Here is a 16,538-nt window from a genome sequence, read left to right as displayed (position 1 = left end):
TCATATTACTTTTGAGTGTCCTGTTGATCACACATACTGCTGAAAAACTTGATTATGATTACTTGAACCTAGAACCATTTCTAATTTACACAAAAATATAAAGATTTTTACACTGACTTTTCCAGGAAGGAAATTAGTGAGAATTGTTCATTTTGGTAATGTCAAGTTGCCGATACAACATACCTTCATCAGTCAGTATTTACAGCTATTATACTCCAGGTAAGTCTGTGTAAGTATAAGCAACAGGCTATTTCACTGATCACTTTGCCTAGCTTGTTGTGGGTGAATCTATACATGAGATAAAATTTCATAAAGCTATACACATGGACTGAGGGTGTAGCTCAGAGGTAAAGCACTTAGCATGTGTGAGGCCCCAAGTTCAATCCTTGGCACTGCCAAAAAATAAACAAACAAAAAACCTATACATACACACAAACACACACATTATATGTAGAAACTGGTGAAATCTGATAGGTATTTTACCCATGTCACTTTTCTGGTTTTGATATTGTACTATTGTCATGAAACATGTTACCATTGTGGGAACCTGAATAAAAAGATACCAGCTGGGGACCTCTCAGTAAATTTTTGCAATTTCTTGTGAATATATCTAGACCCACAAAGTTGTTTTTTTTAAGAGAGTGAAAGAGAGAGTGAGAGAGAGAGCGAGAGAGAGAATTCTTAATATTTATTTTTTAGTTCTCGGCGGACACAACATCTTTGTTGGTATGTGGTGCTGAGGATCAAACCCGGGCTGCACGCATGCCAGGCGAGCACACTACCGCTTGAGCCACATCCCCAGCCCCAAGTTTTTTTTTTTTAATGGGAGTTTGGGGGTATGGCTGAAGGGTAGAATACTTGCCTGGTGGTCCTATCTCCAGCACCCGCCCCCCCCACACACACACACACAATTTTTTTTTAAAGTTTATTAAAAACTTTTTGTAAGGGTTACATGAAATAATGTGGCTGGAATAGTGGTTGAACATAATCAGCATTTTAGTACCTGGAAGTTCCTTTCCTCCCCACTCTAGAGTGAATATTCTCTAGACTATTATTGTATGATAATAATGGCCTCCTTTTTTGTGTGTTTACTGTGAGGCCTATTTTGCATGCATTCTTTCATTTAATAAAGCCTACAAAGTGGGGACTTTATTTTTGTCATGCTGGGCTTGGAGCCAGGGCCTTGCACCTGCTAGGAAAATGCTCTATCACTCCAGTCTGTGGGTACCTTTATTATTTACTTCCCTTTTGCTCATAAGAAAAACTCAGGTTCAACAAAGATATTCTCTCCATTTACTAGAAAGTGACCACAACCAAGATTCAACCAGGCAGCCTGTTTGTGAGGTTACTTCTTCTCCACAGGGCCCAGATCAGTGCATAGGATAAAGGTATGCTTTGAAGCCTGGAAATCATCTACTAATTCGCTCTGTGTACATACAGGAAAACTGAGGCTCAGAGAGAAGGGATTTGTCAAGGACAGACCCAATAAATTTGTGGTTGAGCCAGAATAAGAACCCAGTCTTTGAATTCCAGCCCACATCCAGAACTGCTCAACTACACAGCACACTTTTCTTGGGCCCTATCTGGGCCAACACTGGTGCCAACGGAGGGACTTGGGGTTCCTACTCATGCCCCTCACCAACCTGTCCAGCTCAGAGCACCAGGTCCAGAGCTGCAAATGAGGTCTGGAGAGGCTGACTCCTCTATAATAGGCAGCCCTGGGAGCCAAGGTAGTTGGAGACACAGGACAAGGAAAGATGCTCTGAACTTTGGCAAGAATTGGGATAGGAAATGAGGGTGTGTGTGGGAGGGACATGTATCATAAGTCCATGCTCCCATCCCTCTCAGGTTTCCTTGAGTCACTTGCCCCTAAGGTTGGGATACATTCTTGAAGGGAATGGTCACAGGGGTTCCTCAAAGGCCTCTGTAGGTCTAGGTCAGTTTCTATTTCTCCTAAGACTGAAACCAACTTCCCCCTCAGGCTCTGCACCCCAATTGGTAATATAGTGACTGGCTCCTCTAGATCTGAGGCTGGAGGAGAGGGACACCTGGATTCCATTTTTTCAGGGGATGAGTCCTTGCTATCCAGTGCGGGGTGGGGTAAGCAGGTTATGCAGATAAACCTGATTGTTCCTCTCTTCTTTATCCTGTTGTGCTCTCCGCATACCCCATCTCTCTAGATCAATTCTCGGTGGACCAGGGCAACGAGGAGAATCAAGGATCCCTCTCTCCACCCCTCTGTTCCATCTCACTATCTCGGAGCCCTGGCGAGGAAGCCTAATAGCCACTTGGCTTAAGGGAGCGGCTCTAGCATTCTGGGTCTTGGGGAGCAGCGCCCTCGTGTGGCCTTCAGGAAAAGCGCGGCTCCTTGCCCAGCCCCCTTCCTTTCCTTGCGCTCGCCCAATAACCATTTATTGAGAGCTACCATATGCCACGCTGCTCTAGTCTCAGCGGCCAAGAAAGATAACATACTTGCTCCATGGACTGTACTTCTCTCTCTCTCTCTCTCTCTCTCTCTCTCTCTCTCTCTCTCTCTGAGTGTGTGTGTGTATAGAGTCAGGCAATAAACGATAAACAAATAAATGAGGCAGTTACTAATAGTGATAACTACTAGGAAGAAAATAAAACAGAAATGTAATGGAAAGGGACCGTAGAGGGCAACTTGGGATAGGATGGAAAAGGAAGGTTTCTTTGGGTAGGTTATATCCAAGCAGAGATCTAGGTGACAAGGATCTAAGTAGGTGAGGACCTGGGGAAAATATTTCCTTGCAAAAAAACAGTTTGCGAAGCCCCTCAGGCAGGAAAAGGCTTTGCATAACAGTCAGAAGGATGATGTGATTAGAAATAAGGGAGCAAAGGGAGGATGGAAGGAGTTGTGGTTAGTGAAGTGGGTTGAGGTCAGGCCATGAATCTTGGAGCCATGACAATAACTTAATTTTTCTTCTGGGAATGATGGGTACTCACTGGGTGAGTTTGAGTGGAAGAGTAATAATGTGGCTCTATTGGTTTTTGTTTGTTTGTTTGTTTTTGGTGCTGGGGACTGAACCCAGGAGCGCTTAACCACTGAGTCATATCCTCAGCCCTTTTTTATTTTTTATTTTCAGACAGGGTCTCACTAAGTTGTTTAGGGCCTCACTAAATGGTTGAGGCTGGCTTTGAACTTGCAACCCTCTTGTCTCAGCCTCCTGAGTTGCTGGGATTACAAGTGTAGGCCACCACACCCTGCTTCATTGCCTTTTAAAAGGACTCCTGTGGCTGCCACGTGAAGGATGGACTTTGGGCAAGGAGAAAGAGTGGAAGCAGGAAGATTATTGCAAGAAGCTAGAAGGCCACTGAAACAATTCAGCTGAGAAATGATGGTAGCTTGTGTCTGGGTAGTAGTGCTAGAGGTGGGGAAACGTGATTGGATTCTGTGTATATGTGGAAGGTAAAGTCAACAGAACTTGACAAGGGATCACATTCTCCTTGGCTCATTTAGTACAATGAGCATCAAACACCCCAATTGTCTCTTCCATCCTCAGCAAGTTAAAGGGGCAGGGCCCAGGAACATAGATAAATTGGGGGTTTCCAGATGTTGGACAAAAAAAAATTTAAGATACAGATGTTCTCTGTGACTTGCCTCTGTTTTTCATCATTAGCTCATTTAATGGGCAGGTTCTGTACCTGCTGTCTCCCTTACCCTGCCAGGTTTCTGTAAGACCAATTATTTAATAGGTCCCTATTTGTCCAAATGTGTGTGTCTGTGACCCCCAGAGTGTGATGTTGACACCCCAAACAGTTCTGGATGTTTGGTGTTTGCATGTGATACAGGCTAGGGAGAACATAATGTGGGGGAGTAAGTACTTAGACCTAGGTTAGCCGTCTACTCCTATTTATTTACACAAAACACAGTGGGGTCAAACCTGATCTCACAGGAAATGCACATATACACTTTGGCCCCATATTGGGCATTTCTGGAGAGCCTGGGGAAAACCAGGCTACAAACACTCTCATGCAACAGGGGTGGGGAAGCAAGTAGGGGAACAGGTGACCCGGTATGCTCTGGAGCTAGCAGGTCTTGTTCTGTTTGTGTTGTGCTACTGTAACTGGGGTTGAGGGTGCATTATAAATATAGCCAGAGGGCCCCTAGAATTTCACTGCTCCTGAGACTCTGTGTGATCTTCAGTAAGATGAAGCTGCCAGATGCCCATGAAAATGTTCCTGTAGAAGAGATGGACAGCAGCCTTGGCCTTAGCCCCAGCTTTGATGGACCCTCAAACATAGACAGCAGGGAATTGGGGATATCCAAGGACCCTCTGCTCTTCATCCAGCTGAATGAGCTGCTGGGCTGGCCCCAGGCATTAGAGTGGAGAGAGACAGGCAGGTAAGTGGGACCCAGGCTAGTTCTGTGAGGCCCTTCCCCAGCTGGGGCTTCTTCCATGACCCCCTTGTTCCTCCTGTGGGTCTCCTTCCAACCTAAAATAAGGATTTTTTTTCTCTCTGCATTCTGCCTTTCATAATATTAGTGTCCTTTGCAGTCTAGCTCTGAGTTCCCCAGGTCCCAGGATGAGGGGTGACTGCCCAAGATAGGCATGCTTGGCATCACAGGGCCCATGACTCCCCCATTGCCCTATCTTCCCTGGCTTTGCTGTGTCCCAGCTCCTGGCTGTGGGAGACATTCCCCAAATAACACTATCCATCCCCCGCTACCACAGGTGGATGCTGTTCGAGGAGAAGCTGGAGGTAGGAGCGGGCCGGTGGAGTGCTCCCCATGTGCCCACCCTGACACTGCCCAGCCTCCAGAAGCTCCGCAGCCTGCTGGCCAAGGGCCTTGTACTGCTGGACTGTCCAGCTCAGAGCCTCCTGGAGCTCGTGGGTAGGCCGTTAACCTTTTCAGGGAGATGCCATTTCCCTGGGATTTCCCCCAGTCTTGGAATCTTCTAGAGCCTACCTGACCCCATCCCATCCTAGAGCTTGTCACAAGAAGGAGTTGGAAAGGAGTTGAAAGAAGCAAGTTCATGGGTCCCTACATTTCCTAAGACCCCTAGAAGGGAAATGAGGTGGGGAGAGGATGATATGGAGGTGCTTCAGAAAACCCTTAAGGACCTCAAGCCCCACATCTGTTCTCCAGAACAGGTGATCCAGGCGGAATCATTGAGCCCAGAGCTGAGAGGACAGCTGCAGGCCTTATTGTTGCAGAGGCCCCAGCATCACATCCAGACCAGAGGCACTTGTTGGGGTGAGAAGCCCTTTCCTGGGCCTAGGATCAACACCCTGGGGTGGGAGAATCCAAGATGTCCCTTGCAACTTCCTGAGACAGAAGTGGCCTAGGCTTAGCTCAGACTTCAACCCAAGACTCCTGGGCAAGTTCAGGAGCTAGTGGAAATAGGGGAAGGGATGGTTAGGAGCCCAATAGAACTCTGTGAAGGGAGGCACTTGGTGGGTTCTGTGTCAGGGGCTTTATACACAGTATCTCATTTAATCTTGACAGTCACCCTGTAAGATAGTACCACAATTATCCCCATGCTAGTGATGAGAAAACTGAGGCCGAGTGGGGAAGAGTGTGCTCCAGTTCTCATAGCTTGTTAGAGGAAAAGCTAGTCAGGGAGCCCTGGTGGATATGCCCCCAAAGCCTGTGCTCTTGACCGCTGTATAATCCTTTTGTAGGATCTGCCCATCCAAAAAAGGCTTCCCATGATGAAAATATACCCCTGAAGGAACAGGTTTGTGGCCCTTCGTTGGGTAGGGTTGGGAGAGGAGTCAGGAATTAAAAGTTCTCATCAGTTGAGATACTGTCAGCATTCCCCTCCCCAAATAACCTTTCATACTCTGTGCCACACAGGGTCAAAACTCCCTGAGACAGAAGCTGCCTCCAGGGGCCGAGGCAGCAGCTGTGCTGGCAGGAGAACTGGGCTTCCTAGCACAGCCCGTGGGGGCCTTTGTGCGACTGCGGGACCCTGTGGTGCTGGGGCCACTTACTGAGGTGCCCATCCCCAGCAGGTGAGGCTACTGAGGAGTCAGGGGCCCAGAACTCAGAAGAAGGGCCTGAATGGGGGTGGTTTTGAGGGGATCCCTGGGTCAGTCCTCTGAGGGTGTGTGGGGGATGGGTGTAGGGATAGGGAAGGTGAGAGTGGTCAGCCCTGCAGAGCAGGCATGCAATGAGTATATGTATGGAGCTGGTAGGGAGGGCAGAGCGGTGTCAGTGGGCAGAACTGCCTTATGAGAAAGCAGCATCTGACCCTCCCTGGGGTTTGGTTCCTTCTTCAGGTTTTTCTGCCTCCTCCTGGGCCCCCCGGTACCCAGAAGGGGCTACCATGAAATGGGTCGGGCAGCGGCTGTCCTACTCAGTGACCCGGTGAGCTGGGCAGGCATGCCTGTGTGACTGTGCACATAGGCTACTGTGAGTATGTGTGGACTCTGTATGTGTGACCAAGTACAGCAGTGAGGCAGAGTGTAGCTTTGTGTCTGTAGCAGGGGAACTGAAATTTCCATGGTTACCAATATAGCCTCATTACTGGCCCAATGCTGCACACAAAAGTCACGCAGTACTCATTGAATGAACAAATGCACGAATGATTTGCCTGCCTGAGTGACCTGTGTGTCTAGTTTTGAGAAACACACAAATGAAAATGCATGTGAGAGTCCAATTCTGTATTTACTGCCCATTCTGTGTTCCTAAACTCAGCAATTCCAGTGGTCAGTTCGCCGAGCCAGGAACCTTCATGACCTTCTGGCAGCCCTGGATATTTTCCTAGAAGGGGTAACTGTGCTCCCCCCAGGTCGGTGGGACTCAACAGCCCGGATCCCCCCACCCAAATGCCTGCCCTCTCAGCACAAAAGGTACCTGGGGGCCATCATTCCATATAGATCCTTCCTCAAAAGCAGTCTAGGGTCTAGAGCTACTGTGAAGGAGAGGCCGGTCCTATCTTCGAATTTGAGGTCAGGCCAATCTAACTCTGATTTCTGCTCTTTCACTCTCTTATTATTCGATCTGGACAAGTATCTTCCCCTCCTGAACCTGGCTTTCACAGGGCGTGATATGACCTGGACCTTCTTTGCTGGCAACTCTGCCCTGTGAACCGGCCCCTCAGTGGCCACCAGGGGGCAGGGCGCCCCCAGCTCGGAGCCAAGTCGTGGGCTGGTTGGAGATTCTCCAACAGCCTGGGGTTCCCTTCTCCCTAGGCTCCCCTCGCAAATGCAGGAGGTCGAGGGCCTCTCCCGCCCGCGCAGAGCCCGCACAGAGGACAGGGACGGCCATGAGCCACACAAGCCTACCCCGGAGTTGCAGCGGACCGGCCGGTGAGGCGAGCTGGTTGGGAAGGATTGGGGGCCTGGGGAAGGGAGGAGTCATAGGGGATCCAGATGTGTGCTCGCCAGAAGGGCTCACCTGGACGCAGGAAAAGTAGCGGGGATGGGGGCGTAAGGTATGGGAATCCGGATCACTGACGACCCACGGGCGGGAGGCTGTTTGGGGGCCTTGTCCAGGACGTGCAACGGAAGGCTCCGTGGTACCCAAGCGATTTCTTGGACGCCCTGCATCCCCAGTGTTTCTCAGCGGTGCTCTACATTTACCTGGCCACTGTCACTAATGCCATCACTTTCGGGGGTCTGCTGGGAGATGCCACTGAGGGTGCCCAGGTGGGTGGGGTGCAAAAGAGGGGTTGACACAAGCTTTGGTATCTGGGCTGCCATTCCCTTCTCCTGGAACTACCGGTGGGCTTAGGAGGCTCCCCCAGAAGCCTGGGCTCCTGTGCAGAAGACTCCAGAGTCCTGAGCCCCATGCTGTCTTTCAGGGAGTGCTGGAAAGTTTCCTGGGCACAGCGGTGGCTGGAGCTGCCTTCTGCTTAATGGCAGGCCAGCCCCTCACCATCCTCAGCAGCACAGGACCAGTACTGGTCTTTGAGCGCTTGCTCTTCTCTTTCAGCAGGTAGGAGACCTCTCCCATCTCTCCAGCCCTTTACTAGTCACATCCTCAGCCTGGTCCTGGCTTGGTCAATAGGAAAAAATGAGAACTGTCTCTTTGGCTTGAGAGGCACCTGACCTGGGTTAGGTGGGGAGCAGACAGTCCTGCTGTCTCTCACCCCACAGAGATTACAGCCTGGACTACCTGCCCTTCCGCCTGTGGGTAGGCATCTGGGTGGCCACCTTTTGCCTGGTGCTGGTGGCCACAGAGGCCAGTGTGTTGGTGCGCTACTTCACCCGTTTCACCGAGGAAGGTTTCTGTGCCCTCATCAGCCTCATCTTCATCTATGATGCCCTGGGCAAAATGCTGAACCTGACCAGAGCCTATCCCATCCTAAGGCCGGGGTCCCCTGCTTATGGCTGCTTCTGTCAATACCCAGTCCCAGGAGGTGGGTTGAGGGAAACAGGGAGGGACCTTGACCAGGTGAGAACTGATGTGGGATGGGGAGGGGTTCCCCTGGTTAAATTCAATGAAATGTGAACACTTACTTGATAGCCAGCAGTACGCTTCTCCTCTATGGTTCTGAATCAATTGAGAAAAAAAGACAATAGAAAACCCAATATTGTCTTTATTTCTAACACCAATAGAAGAACATGGGTTATACCTGTGGGTGAATGGGATTCCTAAAAATAAAGACAAATTAGAATTACCCACTTGGTAATGGCAGCACTGACAGAGATGATCTTGCCCCAGAAGAGCAGAGCTAAATACATATACCAGATAGGCAGCTTATTCCTGAGAAATGGAAGAGGCAGAGGCAGAGGCAGGGCTAGAAATACCTACCTTCATCTCCTAAACTCACTAATCAAATAAATCATAGTTTTTCCCCTGGAGGGAGTGACTGACCAGGTGAAGAGATTTGGAGTATTACACTTGTATATACCCTTCCATGTATCCCTGGTGGAAGGCAACACCAGGACTGGGGAAGGAGTGTCCTCTAACATGAGCCAGATTTGTGCTAGGCATGAGTAAGACCAATTTGTCCCAACAGCTTGGAAAGCTGAGATAGGAGGATAAAAGCCAGGGATAGGGAGATAGGGACTTTGAAGCCAACCTCGGCAATTTAGTGAGGCCCTAAGCAACTCAAAGGGCTGGGAATTTGCCTCAGTGGTTGATTGCCCCTAAATTCAATCCCCAGTACCAAAAACACAAACAAACCCAGTTTGTGCAGTGGTAGAAACACAGATTTGGGAGCAGCTCATGCATTTGGCCAACATACATTTGCTGAGCAACTGCTGGGACCTTTTTCTATGATATGCACCAGAGTTACAAATGAGTAGAGAATTGAGGGGCAGCTGGGTGCAGTGGTGCTTGACCCTAATCTCAGGGAGTTGAGAGGTTGAGGCAGGAGGATTGCAAATTTGAGACTAACCTCAGCAACTTAAGGAAATCTTGTTTCAAGATTAAAAAAAAAAATTAAAAGGACCAGGGATATAACTCAGTGGTAAAGCACCACTGTGTTCAATCCCCTGTACAAAGAGGTAGAGAGGGAGTGAGAACTTATGGAGATGAGGGCAGGAGGCAATGCCCTGACGTAGCATTATAGTTGGTAGTGATAGAGTCAGCAGACAGAGGAATCAGAACTCTGGTTCATCTATTCCCATCAGATTAGAATCGTGGGGTTGGAGAAGGTTCTCAGGGGTTCTCAAGGTTCTTTCTGCTTCCCAGGAAATGAGTCTCAATGGACAAGGACAAAGCCAAAAGACAAAAATGACCTCTTAAGCATGGTGAGATCCTGCTCCTGAGAAGGCCTGGGAAAGAAAGGGTGGCAGCCAAAGCAGTGAGTGGCTCTTAACTCTTCCCACACATAATCTAGATCACTGAGGCCTATGACCAAAGACCTCCCATCCTGGGTCCTCAATGTTTCTGTGGGTCCCCCTTTCCTCGAGGTGGTCCAGGAGAATAGTATACTTACTCTGCTGCATATAATGCTATCCGCCCTTTCATACAGGACCTTGGCCTGGTCAATGCATCCTTGCTGTCTCCACCTGAATGTACCCGGCAGGGAGGCTACCCTCGTGGCCCTGGTTGTCATACAGTCCCAGACATTGCCTTCTTCTCCCTTCTCCTCTTTCTTACCTCCTTCCTCTTTGCCATGGCCCTCAAGCATGTAAGGACCAGCCGCTTCTTCCCCTCCGTGGTGAGTATCACCTTTCTTTCTGTGTTAGAGGTTTGCTCTTAGCCTTGGGTCCTGTCTCTGAATGGGAAAGTGTGTGGAAGGAGGGGGATGGCAGGCTGGAACCTGACTATCTACCATGTGGCTAGGTACGCAAGGTGCTCAGTGACTTCTCCTCAGTCCTGGCCATCTTGCTGGGCTGCAGCCTTGATGCCTTCCTGGGCCTAGCCACACCAAAGCTCTTGGTGCCCAGAGATTTCAAGGTAAGAATTGGGGATCGGGAGAGGGGCCAGAGGGAAAAGCAGGGCCAGCAGACCCTGGAGGAGGAGGATGCATAAATATTACCCTTTTGTGAGCTTCTTTTCTTACACATAAAAAATAGTAATAATAATGGTTGTTGAAAGCATTAAATGAGGTACTGCAGCAGACATATAAGTGAATATAGAAATATATACACAGCAGATAATTATTATATGGTAGGGGTCAGGAGGATGGGTTCTAGGTAGACAGATCTGCCACTTCCTGGCTGTCCATTAGGCAAGTTATTGCACATTTCTGAGCCTCAATTTCTTAATCTATAAATGGAAATAAATAACAACAGTTCCTACCCAATAGGTTGTTTTGAAATTTACAGAAGATCACAGTGTACAGTACTGATTATTGTGCCTGGCACATACTCTCTCCTCAGTAAATGTTAGTCATTGTTGTTATGGGTTTTTCCTACCCTTGGCATGGCCCCACCCACTCCACTACTCCCCACTCTTCTTTGCACCACCCTTCATCACCTGCTCTGATTCATTACAGCTGGAGCTCCTTCCCTAGAGCATGATAGTGTGCAGGACAAGGCTTAGCCCAGATTCTTAGATTCTGCCTGCACATATGGAGACCTTCCACTGGACCCCCATTTCCCAGACAGGAGAGCAGAGGGGCTCCATCTAGGGCCAGGTGGCTCAGAACATTGGGCCACTCCGCCCCACTTCCCAAACAGACGCTTGTAATCAGAACAAATGCAGACACACCTGGCCCTGCCCTTCCCCTGTCCCAGATCATAGCAGGTCTGAGCCTGAGTTGCCCCACCCTGGATGGGGGCTATGCCCAAGGAGGAGGGCTCTATTATATACTATATACTATATCAAGAAATATAGGCAGGTTTTATCCACCAACTTTTCTTCTTCCTGGGAGGGAAGGACCCTGAAATCCAAAGTTCAGAACCCCTGGTTCCAGTCGGCTTGGTGCCCCTTTAAGTCACTGGGATGGTGTATTTGAAACCAGATGCCTATGCATGTGCACGTGTGATTGTGTGCACACATACACATACACACACAAATCTGTTCCCACATAGAATTCAGTGTCTTGAGGAGGGGAGCAGGTTGTAGAAGAATACCAAGGTTGGTTGTACAGGTGAGGTACTCTTGGTAGACTCTCCAACATGGAAAATGCCCTCCCCCAGCCCACACTCCCTGGGCGTGGCTGGCTTGTGTCGCCTTTTGGAACCAACCCCTGGTGGTTGACTGTGGCAGCCACCCTGCCTGCCCTGCTGCTGTCTATCCTCATCTTCATGGACCAGCAGATCACAGCAGTCATCCTCAATCGCAAGGAATATAGACTCCGGGTAAGGCCTGCTGGGTAAGGTCTCAGACCAAGGGACAGAAGCTCCAAGGTGGGGCCTCCAATCCCTAGTCTTCCACGGAGAGGACAGAGGCCGCAGGCATGGGCTACACTCATCTACTTCCCATTCTCCTCCTCCTCACTATCTGCAGAAGGGAGCTGGCTTCCACCTGGACCTCTTCTGTGTGGCTGTGCTGATGCTGCTCACATCAGTCCTTGGGTTGCCCTGGTATGTCTCAGCCACTGTCATCTCCCTGGCCCACATGGATAGTCTTCGCAGAGAGAGCAGAGACTGTGCCCCTGGGGAGGCCCCCAGCTTCCTGGGCATCAGGTGAGGCTAGTATTCAAGAGGCTAGAGCAAGAGCTGTACAGCAAGGTGGGGCACAGGGTATGCAACAGAGTTTCTGCGTGGCTTAAACTCTAATCTTGTGCACCACAAGCACTGCAGTGGGATAAATGGGTGGGTTCTGGGAACTGCAATGGGTAAATCAGATCTTCTCTCCTCCTTCAGGCATGGGGACTGGGAGGGGCCTTAAGGGTGGAGGCAGCCAAGTGATTCCTAAAAATCCCCACTCAATGTAGAACACATGATTGATGTTACAAAAGATTCATTACAAAAACAATTCTGTAATTGTTGGAAAACCAATCTTTAAAGTATATGGAATGGATTTTGTAAATTTTGAAATGTAAGGCTTTTTTGTTGTTGTTTTTTGTGGTACTGGGAATCAAACCCAGGACCTTGTGCATGCAAGGTAAGCACTCTTCCAACTGAAATGTAAGTCTTTATGGCAGTAAAAAAAATTACTAATTTTCCATCAAAATAAAAACAAAGAGCAGCTATGAACTTGAACTAATGGTGAGGCCTGGAAACTTCATTTTGAAGTGCTCTGCCATTTGCCGCCCACCAATACTCCACACCAAACTAAAGCCTTCACCCTGCCAGGTAACCTACTGGGTGATCCCTTTACTTTTCTCCAGCTGCCAGAGTCTATACTGATGTCTGGTCAGGGTCTCCATCCCGACCCAGGAACTCTCCCAGATCCGGGCTAATTTCTCCTTCTCCCCACAGGGAACAGAGGCTGACGGGCCTGGTGGTGTTCATCCTTACAGGCATCTCCATCTTTCTGGCACCTGTGCTCAAGGTACCTGGTAGGCCAGGATCAGAGTCAATGCAGTAATAACAAAACAGATAGCAAAATCTGACACTGGTTGAATGCTTATTGTGTGACAGGCACTGCTTTCTCCATACTTGACCTCATTTTATCCTCATATTGACCCTAAAAGGTATATCAACTTTACAAACAAGAAACGCAAAGGTTAAAGAAGTAACTTGCAAAAGAGAGAGTTTCTCAGATCTGAGACCCCCAAACTCATATTCAGAAGGCTTTCTATCCAATGGAGCAGAATGTGGGCATCTAACCATCCCCTAGGGTCCAAGTGCTACCCTTGCTCCAGCATCCCAACCAGCCTGAGACTAAGGCTTTATCATCAAACCCCAGAACAACTTTGAGGCAAAAACCCTTTTCTTCTCCTTCAACAGACTTTTATAGAACATGTGCTGTATGCCACTTCTGCTGGGTATCTGGAAGAAGTTAGGGCAGAGGAGTATAGAAAAGAAATATGAAACTAAGCCCTCTACCAGAAATATACACACAAACAAAAATCAAGTAATAGCAGAAGGGCTCAATAAGCCAAGATAGTAAAACACTTAAGGAGGGTGTGGAGAATGTCAGACAAGAGTCATTGGCAGGAAGACAAGAGAGGTTAGGGGAGGGAAAGGTCATGGAGGCTGGGTGAGAGTGATTCAGTAGAAAGAGCCAGATGGACTGGATCATCCACTTACTAACTAGGTGACTCTCATAAACTATATGCCAAACATATAGTTCCAGGTACTGCGGATATGGTGGTGAACAAAAGAGGTCATGTCTTCATCCTTGCAGTCTGGTGAGAGAGGACATATTTTAAACAAATAAGGATCCAGGCACAATTCTGGAGACTAAAGAGTCAGGTGGATCCCAAGTTTGAGGCCAGCCTGGGCAACTTAGTGAGACCCTGTCTCAAAATAAAAATAATAAAAAGAGCTGGGAATATACTCAGTGGTAGAGTGTGCTGGGTTCAATCCCTAGTACTTAAAAAAAAAAGTAGTACCAGGGCTACTTTAGATTAGGTATTATCAGTGAAAGCCAAAGACCTCTCTGGGTTGTCATAAGATGAGGTATGTGTGGTGAGAGGGAATTGTCCATGAAGACATGAAGAAGTCTTATGGAAGAACATTTTAGGTGGAGTGAATAGTAAAGCAAAATACTTTTCATGGGGTAGAAACAAACTTGGCATGTTGAGTGACAGAAAGGAGGCCAGTATACTGGGAACATACAGAACAGAGAGGAGGAATGTGATCGATAAGATTGGAGAGGTAAGCCAGGTAATGGGCAAGTTACTTACTCTCTCTCTGAAAATCAGTTTCCCCATCTGTAAAATGCAGACAATAATATAATTCACCTCATTTTACTGATGTGAGAATTTCATGCAATCAGGCGATCAGGCATGCATGCAAAATGAGAAAAGAAAGAAAAGAAAAGGCGTGGGCAGGCTCAGATGCTGGAGGCTGGGGTTGGAGTCTTGAGTTGGGGCATCTGGGCACTGGCAGAGGTAAACTCCTTCACCAGCTCTATACTTCTTCCCACCAGTTCATCCCAATGCCTGTGCTCTATGGCATCTTTCTGTACATGGGGGTGACAGCACTTAGCAGCATTCAGGTGAGTCCATTAAAATCACCCAAAACCCCACTCCTCCTGTCTAAACTTGCCAATTACCCTTTTGCCCTGTTTTTTTTTTTTTGTTGTTGTTTTTTTTTTTTTTTTTTTTTTTTTTTGCCTCTCTTGAGTGTAAAGAGTTGGCTGCCAGGCTCTGGATGGGGAGGAGGACAAAGGGACCTTTTGCCCCACCCCCACTGGGCTGGAGTAGCTAACAGTGACACTTTCTAACTACCTGATTGCCCTGCTTTCCTTTTCCTCTCATCCTCCAGTTTATGAAGAGAGTTCAGCTCTTGTTGATGCCAGCAAAACACCAGCCAGACCTGCTGCTCTTGCGCCATGTACCTCTGAGCAGAGTCCACCTCTTCACAGCTATCCAGCTTGCCTGCCTAGGTCTGCTTTGGATAATTAAGTCTACTCCTGCAGCCATCATCTTCCCCCTCATGGTGATTTGGGGCAGTGTTGGGTAATCCTGGGAGTTTCTGGGAGAACTCTGATCCTGAGAGGGTGGCCAAGGCCTCCACAAGTGGAAGTCTATCGCCTCTCCCACTTGCCCTAGCTCTTCTTGGTTGGAAATCCTAAGAGAAAGAAAGACGGCTGAAGGATACTTACAGGTAGGATAGGGCCAGGGTGCTTGATTCACCTCCTTTCCTAACCTCTTTGGGCTGATCTATGAACTCAAAACAAAACTGGAGTCCTGGGGTAAGACAATGTTGAGGGGTAACAGAGAAGGAGTTGAGAGCCATGGATTATGCAGTAGGACCAATCTGTTTACCATATCCCAGTTGTATAACCTCTGAGAAGTTTTAATCTTTTAGGGCCTCAATTTCTTTCTCTATACCATGGGAATAAAATATTTTATAGGGATGTGTTATGTTCTGTGAAATGATACTCAATGCCTAGCATATAGGAAGTGCTCAATAAATATTACAGTTATTGCTGTTGCTGCTGACAACCTTGGGCTTGTTTCTATTTCTGCAGTTGCTAGGCCTGGTTGGAGTCCGAAAGGCACTGGAATGGGTCTTCTCACCACAGGAACTCCTCTGGCTGGATGAACTCATGCCAGAGGAGGAAAGGAACATTCCTGAGAAGGGGCTAGAGCCAGAGCACCCATTCAGTGGAAGTGACAGTGAAGATGTGAGCTCCAGGCTGGGTCATCCCAGGGGAATGGGGCAGAAGTTGGGAGCACACTCTGTCCAGAAGCTGTTTTTAAAGTTTAATATCTCCACTAACCCTGAAGATTTGATAAACACAATCACTCTCCTTAGCTCTATGTTGACATGGGCAGAATGGATAGTGAGGGAAATTTTTATTTGTAGGGCAGGGGTCCTGGTTTATAAGTCTATAGGGTGGAGAGGGCTGGATCACAGCTTTAAGGTGTGTCTTTTTCAACCTTGATATGGGTTTTTATATATATATATATCACTGGGGTTTATATCCTGTCACTGGGTCCCTTCTTTGCTTGCCTCTCTATTTTTTTTTTTTATTTCCAACTCATCTTTGGATCTCTCTTCCACAGTCGGAGCTGATGTATCAGCCAAAGGTCCCAGAAATCAACATCTCTGTGAATTAGCTGGAGTAAGAGTATGGGAGTGAAGATCCCAGGGAGCTAAGCCTAAGGTGAGGGTGTGAGCCAAGTAAGTGCTCCTAGCGTTGAGGATGGGAAGATGGGGGGGGGGGGGGGCTCCGGCCTTGGAAACTTCTTTGGATAATTAAGTCTACTTAATTATCTACCTGACCAGTCCTGTGTTCTCTTCATACTCCAGTGCCTTATGAACCCTAGGGTGGGGGAGGAAGAAGAAGGATATTTTCAGAGGCAAGAACAAAATGGCAAGAGGGCATGGGCTTGACTCCGTGCAGTTCCGAAGTCTGGCCAATAGAGGGAGATCAAACTCACACCATGAGGGACGTGGAGTTGGAAGGGGCGGAGGATGAGAGGGAGGGATGCGATGACAAAAGAGCCGAAAGGAGAGCAAGGAAGGATAAAGCTTAGGCTCCTCTCCCTCGCCCAGGAGGCTCCGCCTCAGCTGTGAGCCACACTCCAGACAAGCGGAGGGATCCTCTCATTCGCTTATTCATCCATATATAATTTTCTGAGTTTTTTTTTTTTTTAATTAAA

At 48.2% G+C, this 16,538-nt stretch overlaps 1 protein-coding gene across 1 annotated transcript; it reads left to right on the top strand.

The window, feature by feature from the left end:
• Window positions 1-4,169: 4,169 nt before the first annotated feature.
• Window positions 4,170-15,992, top strand: SLC4A9 (solute carrier family 4 member 9; the record flags this gene model as incomplete). The annotated part of the gene is made up of 21 exons (XM_081308226.1): window positions 4,170-4,363; window positions 4,695-4,855; window positions 5,111-5,218; window positions 5,647-5,702; window positions 5,822-5,979; window positions 6,247-6,334; window positions 6,665-6,819; window positions 7,162-7,278; window positions 7,443-7,617; window positions 7,773-7,906; window positions 8,068-8,330; window positions 9,611-9,669; window positions 9,894-10,082; window positions 10,208-10,321; window positions 11,509-11,670; window positions 11,819-11,997; window positions 12,736-12,808; window positions 14,354-14,422; window positions 14,692-14,865; window positions 15,401-15,556; window positions 15,939-15,992. The coding sequence occupies 21 exons, from the start codon at window positions 4,170-4,172 to the stop codon at window positions 15,990-15,992; spliced, it is 2,838 nt and encodes a 945-aa protein (XP_081164352.1).
• Window positions 15,993-16,538: the final 546 nt, after the last annotated feature.

This window comes from Spermophilus citellus (genome assembly GCF_964194105.1).
Source record: "Spermophilus citellus genome assembly, chromosome: 1".
In the NCBI taxonomy this organism is placed as follows: Eukaryota; Metazoa; Chordata; class Mammalia; order Rodentia; family Sciuridae; genus Spermophilus; species Spermophilus citellus.
Note: the sequence above shows the minus strand (reverse complement) of the source record. Positions and strands in the feature narration are given on the sequence as shown.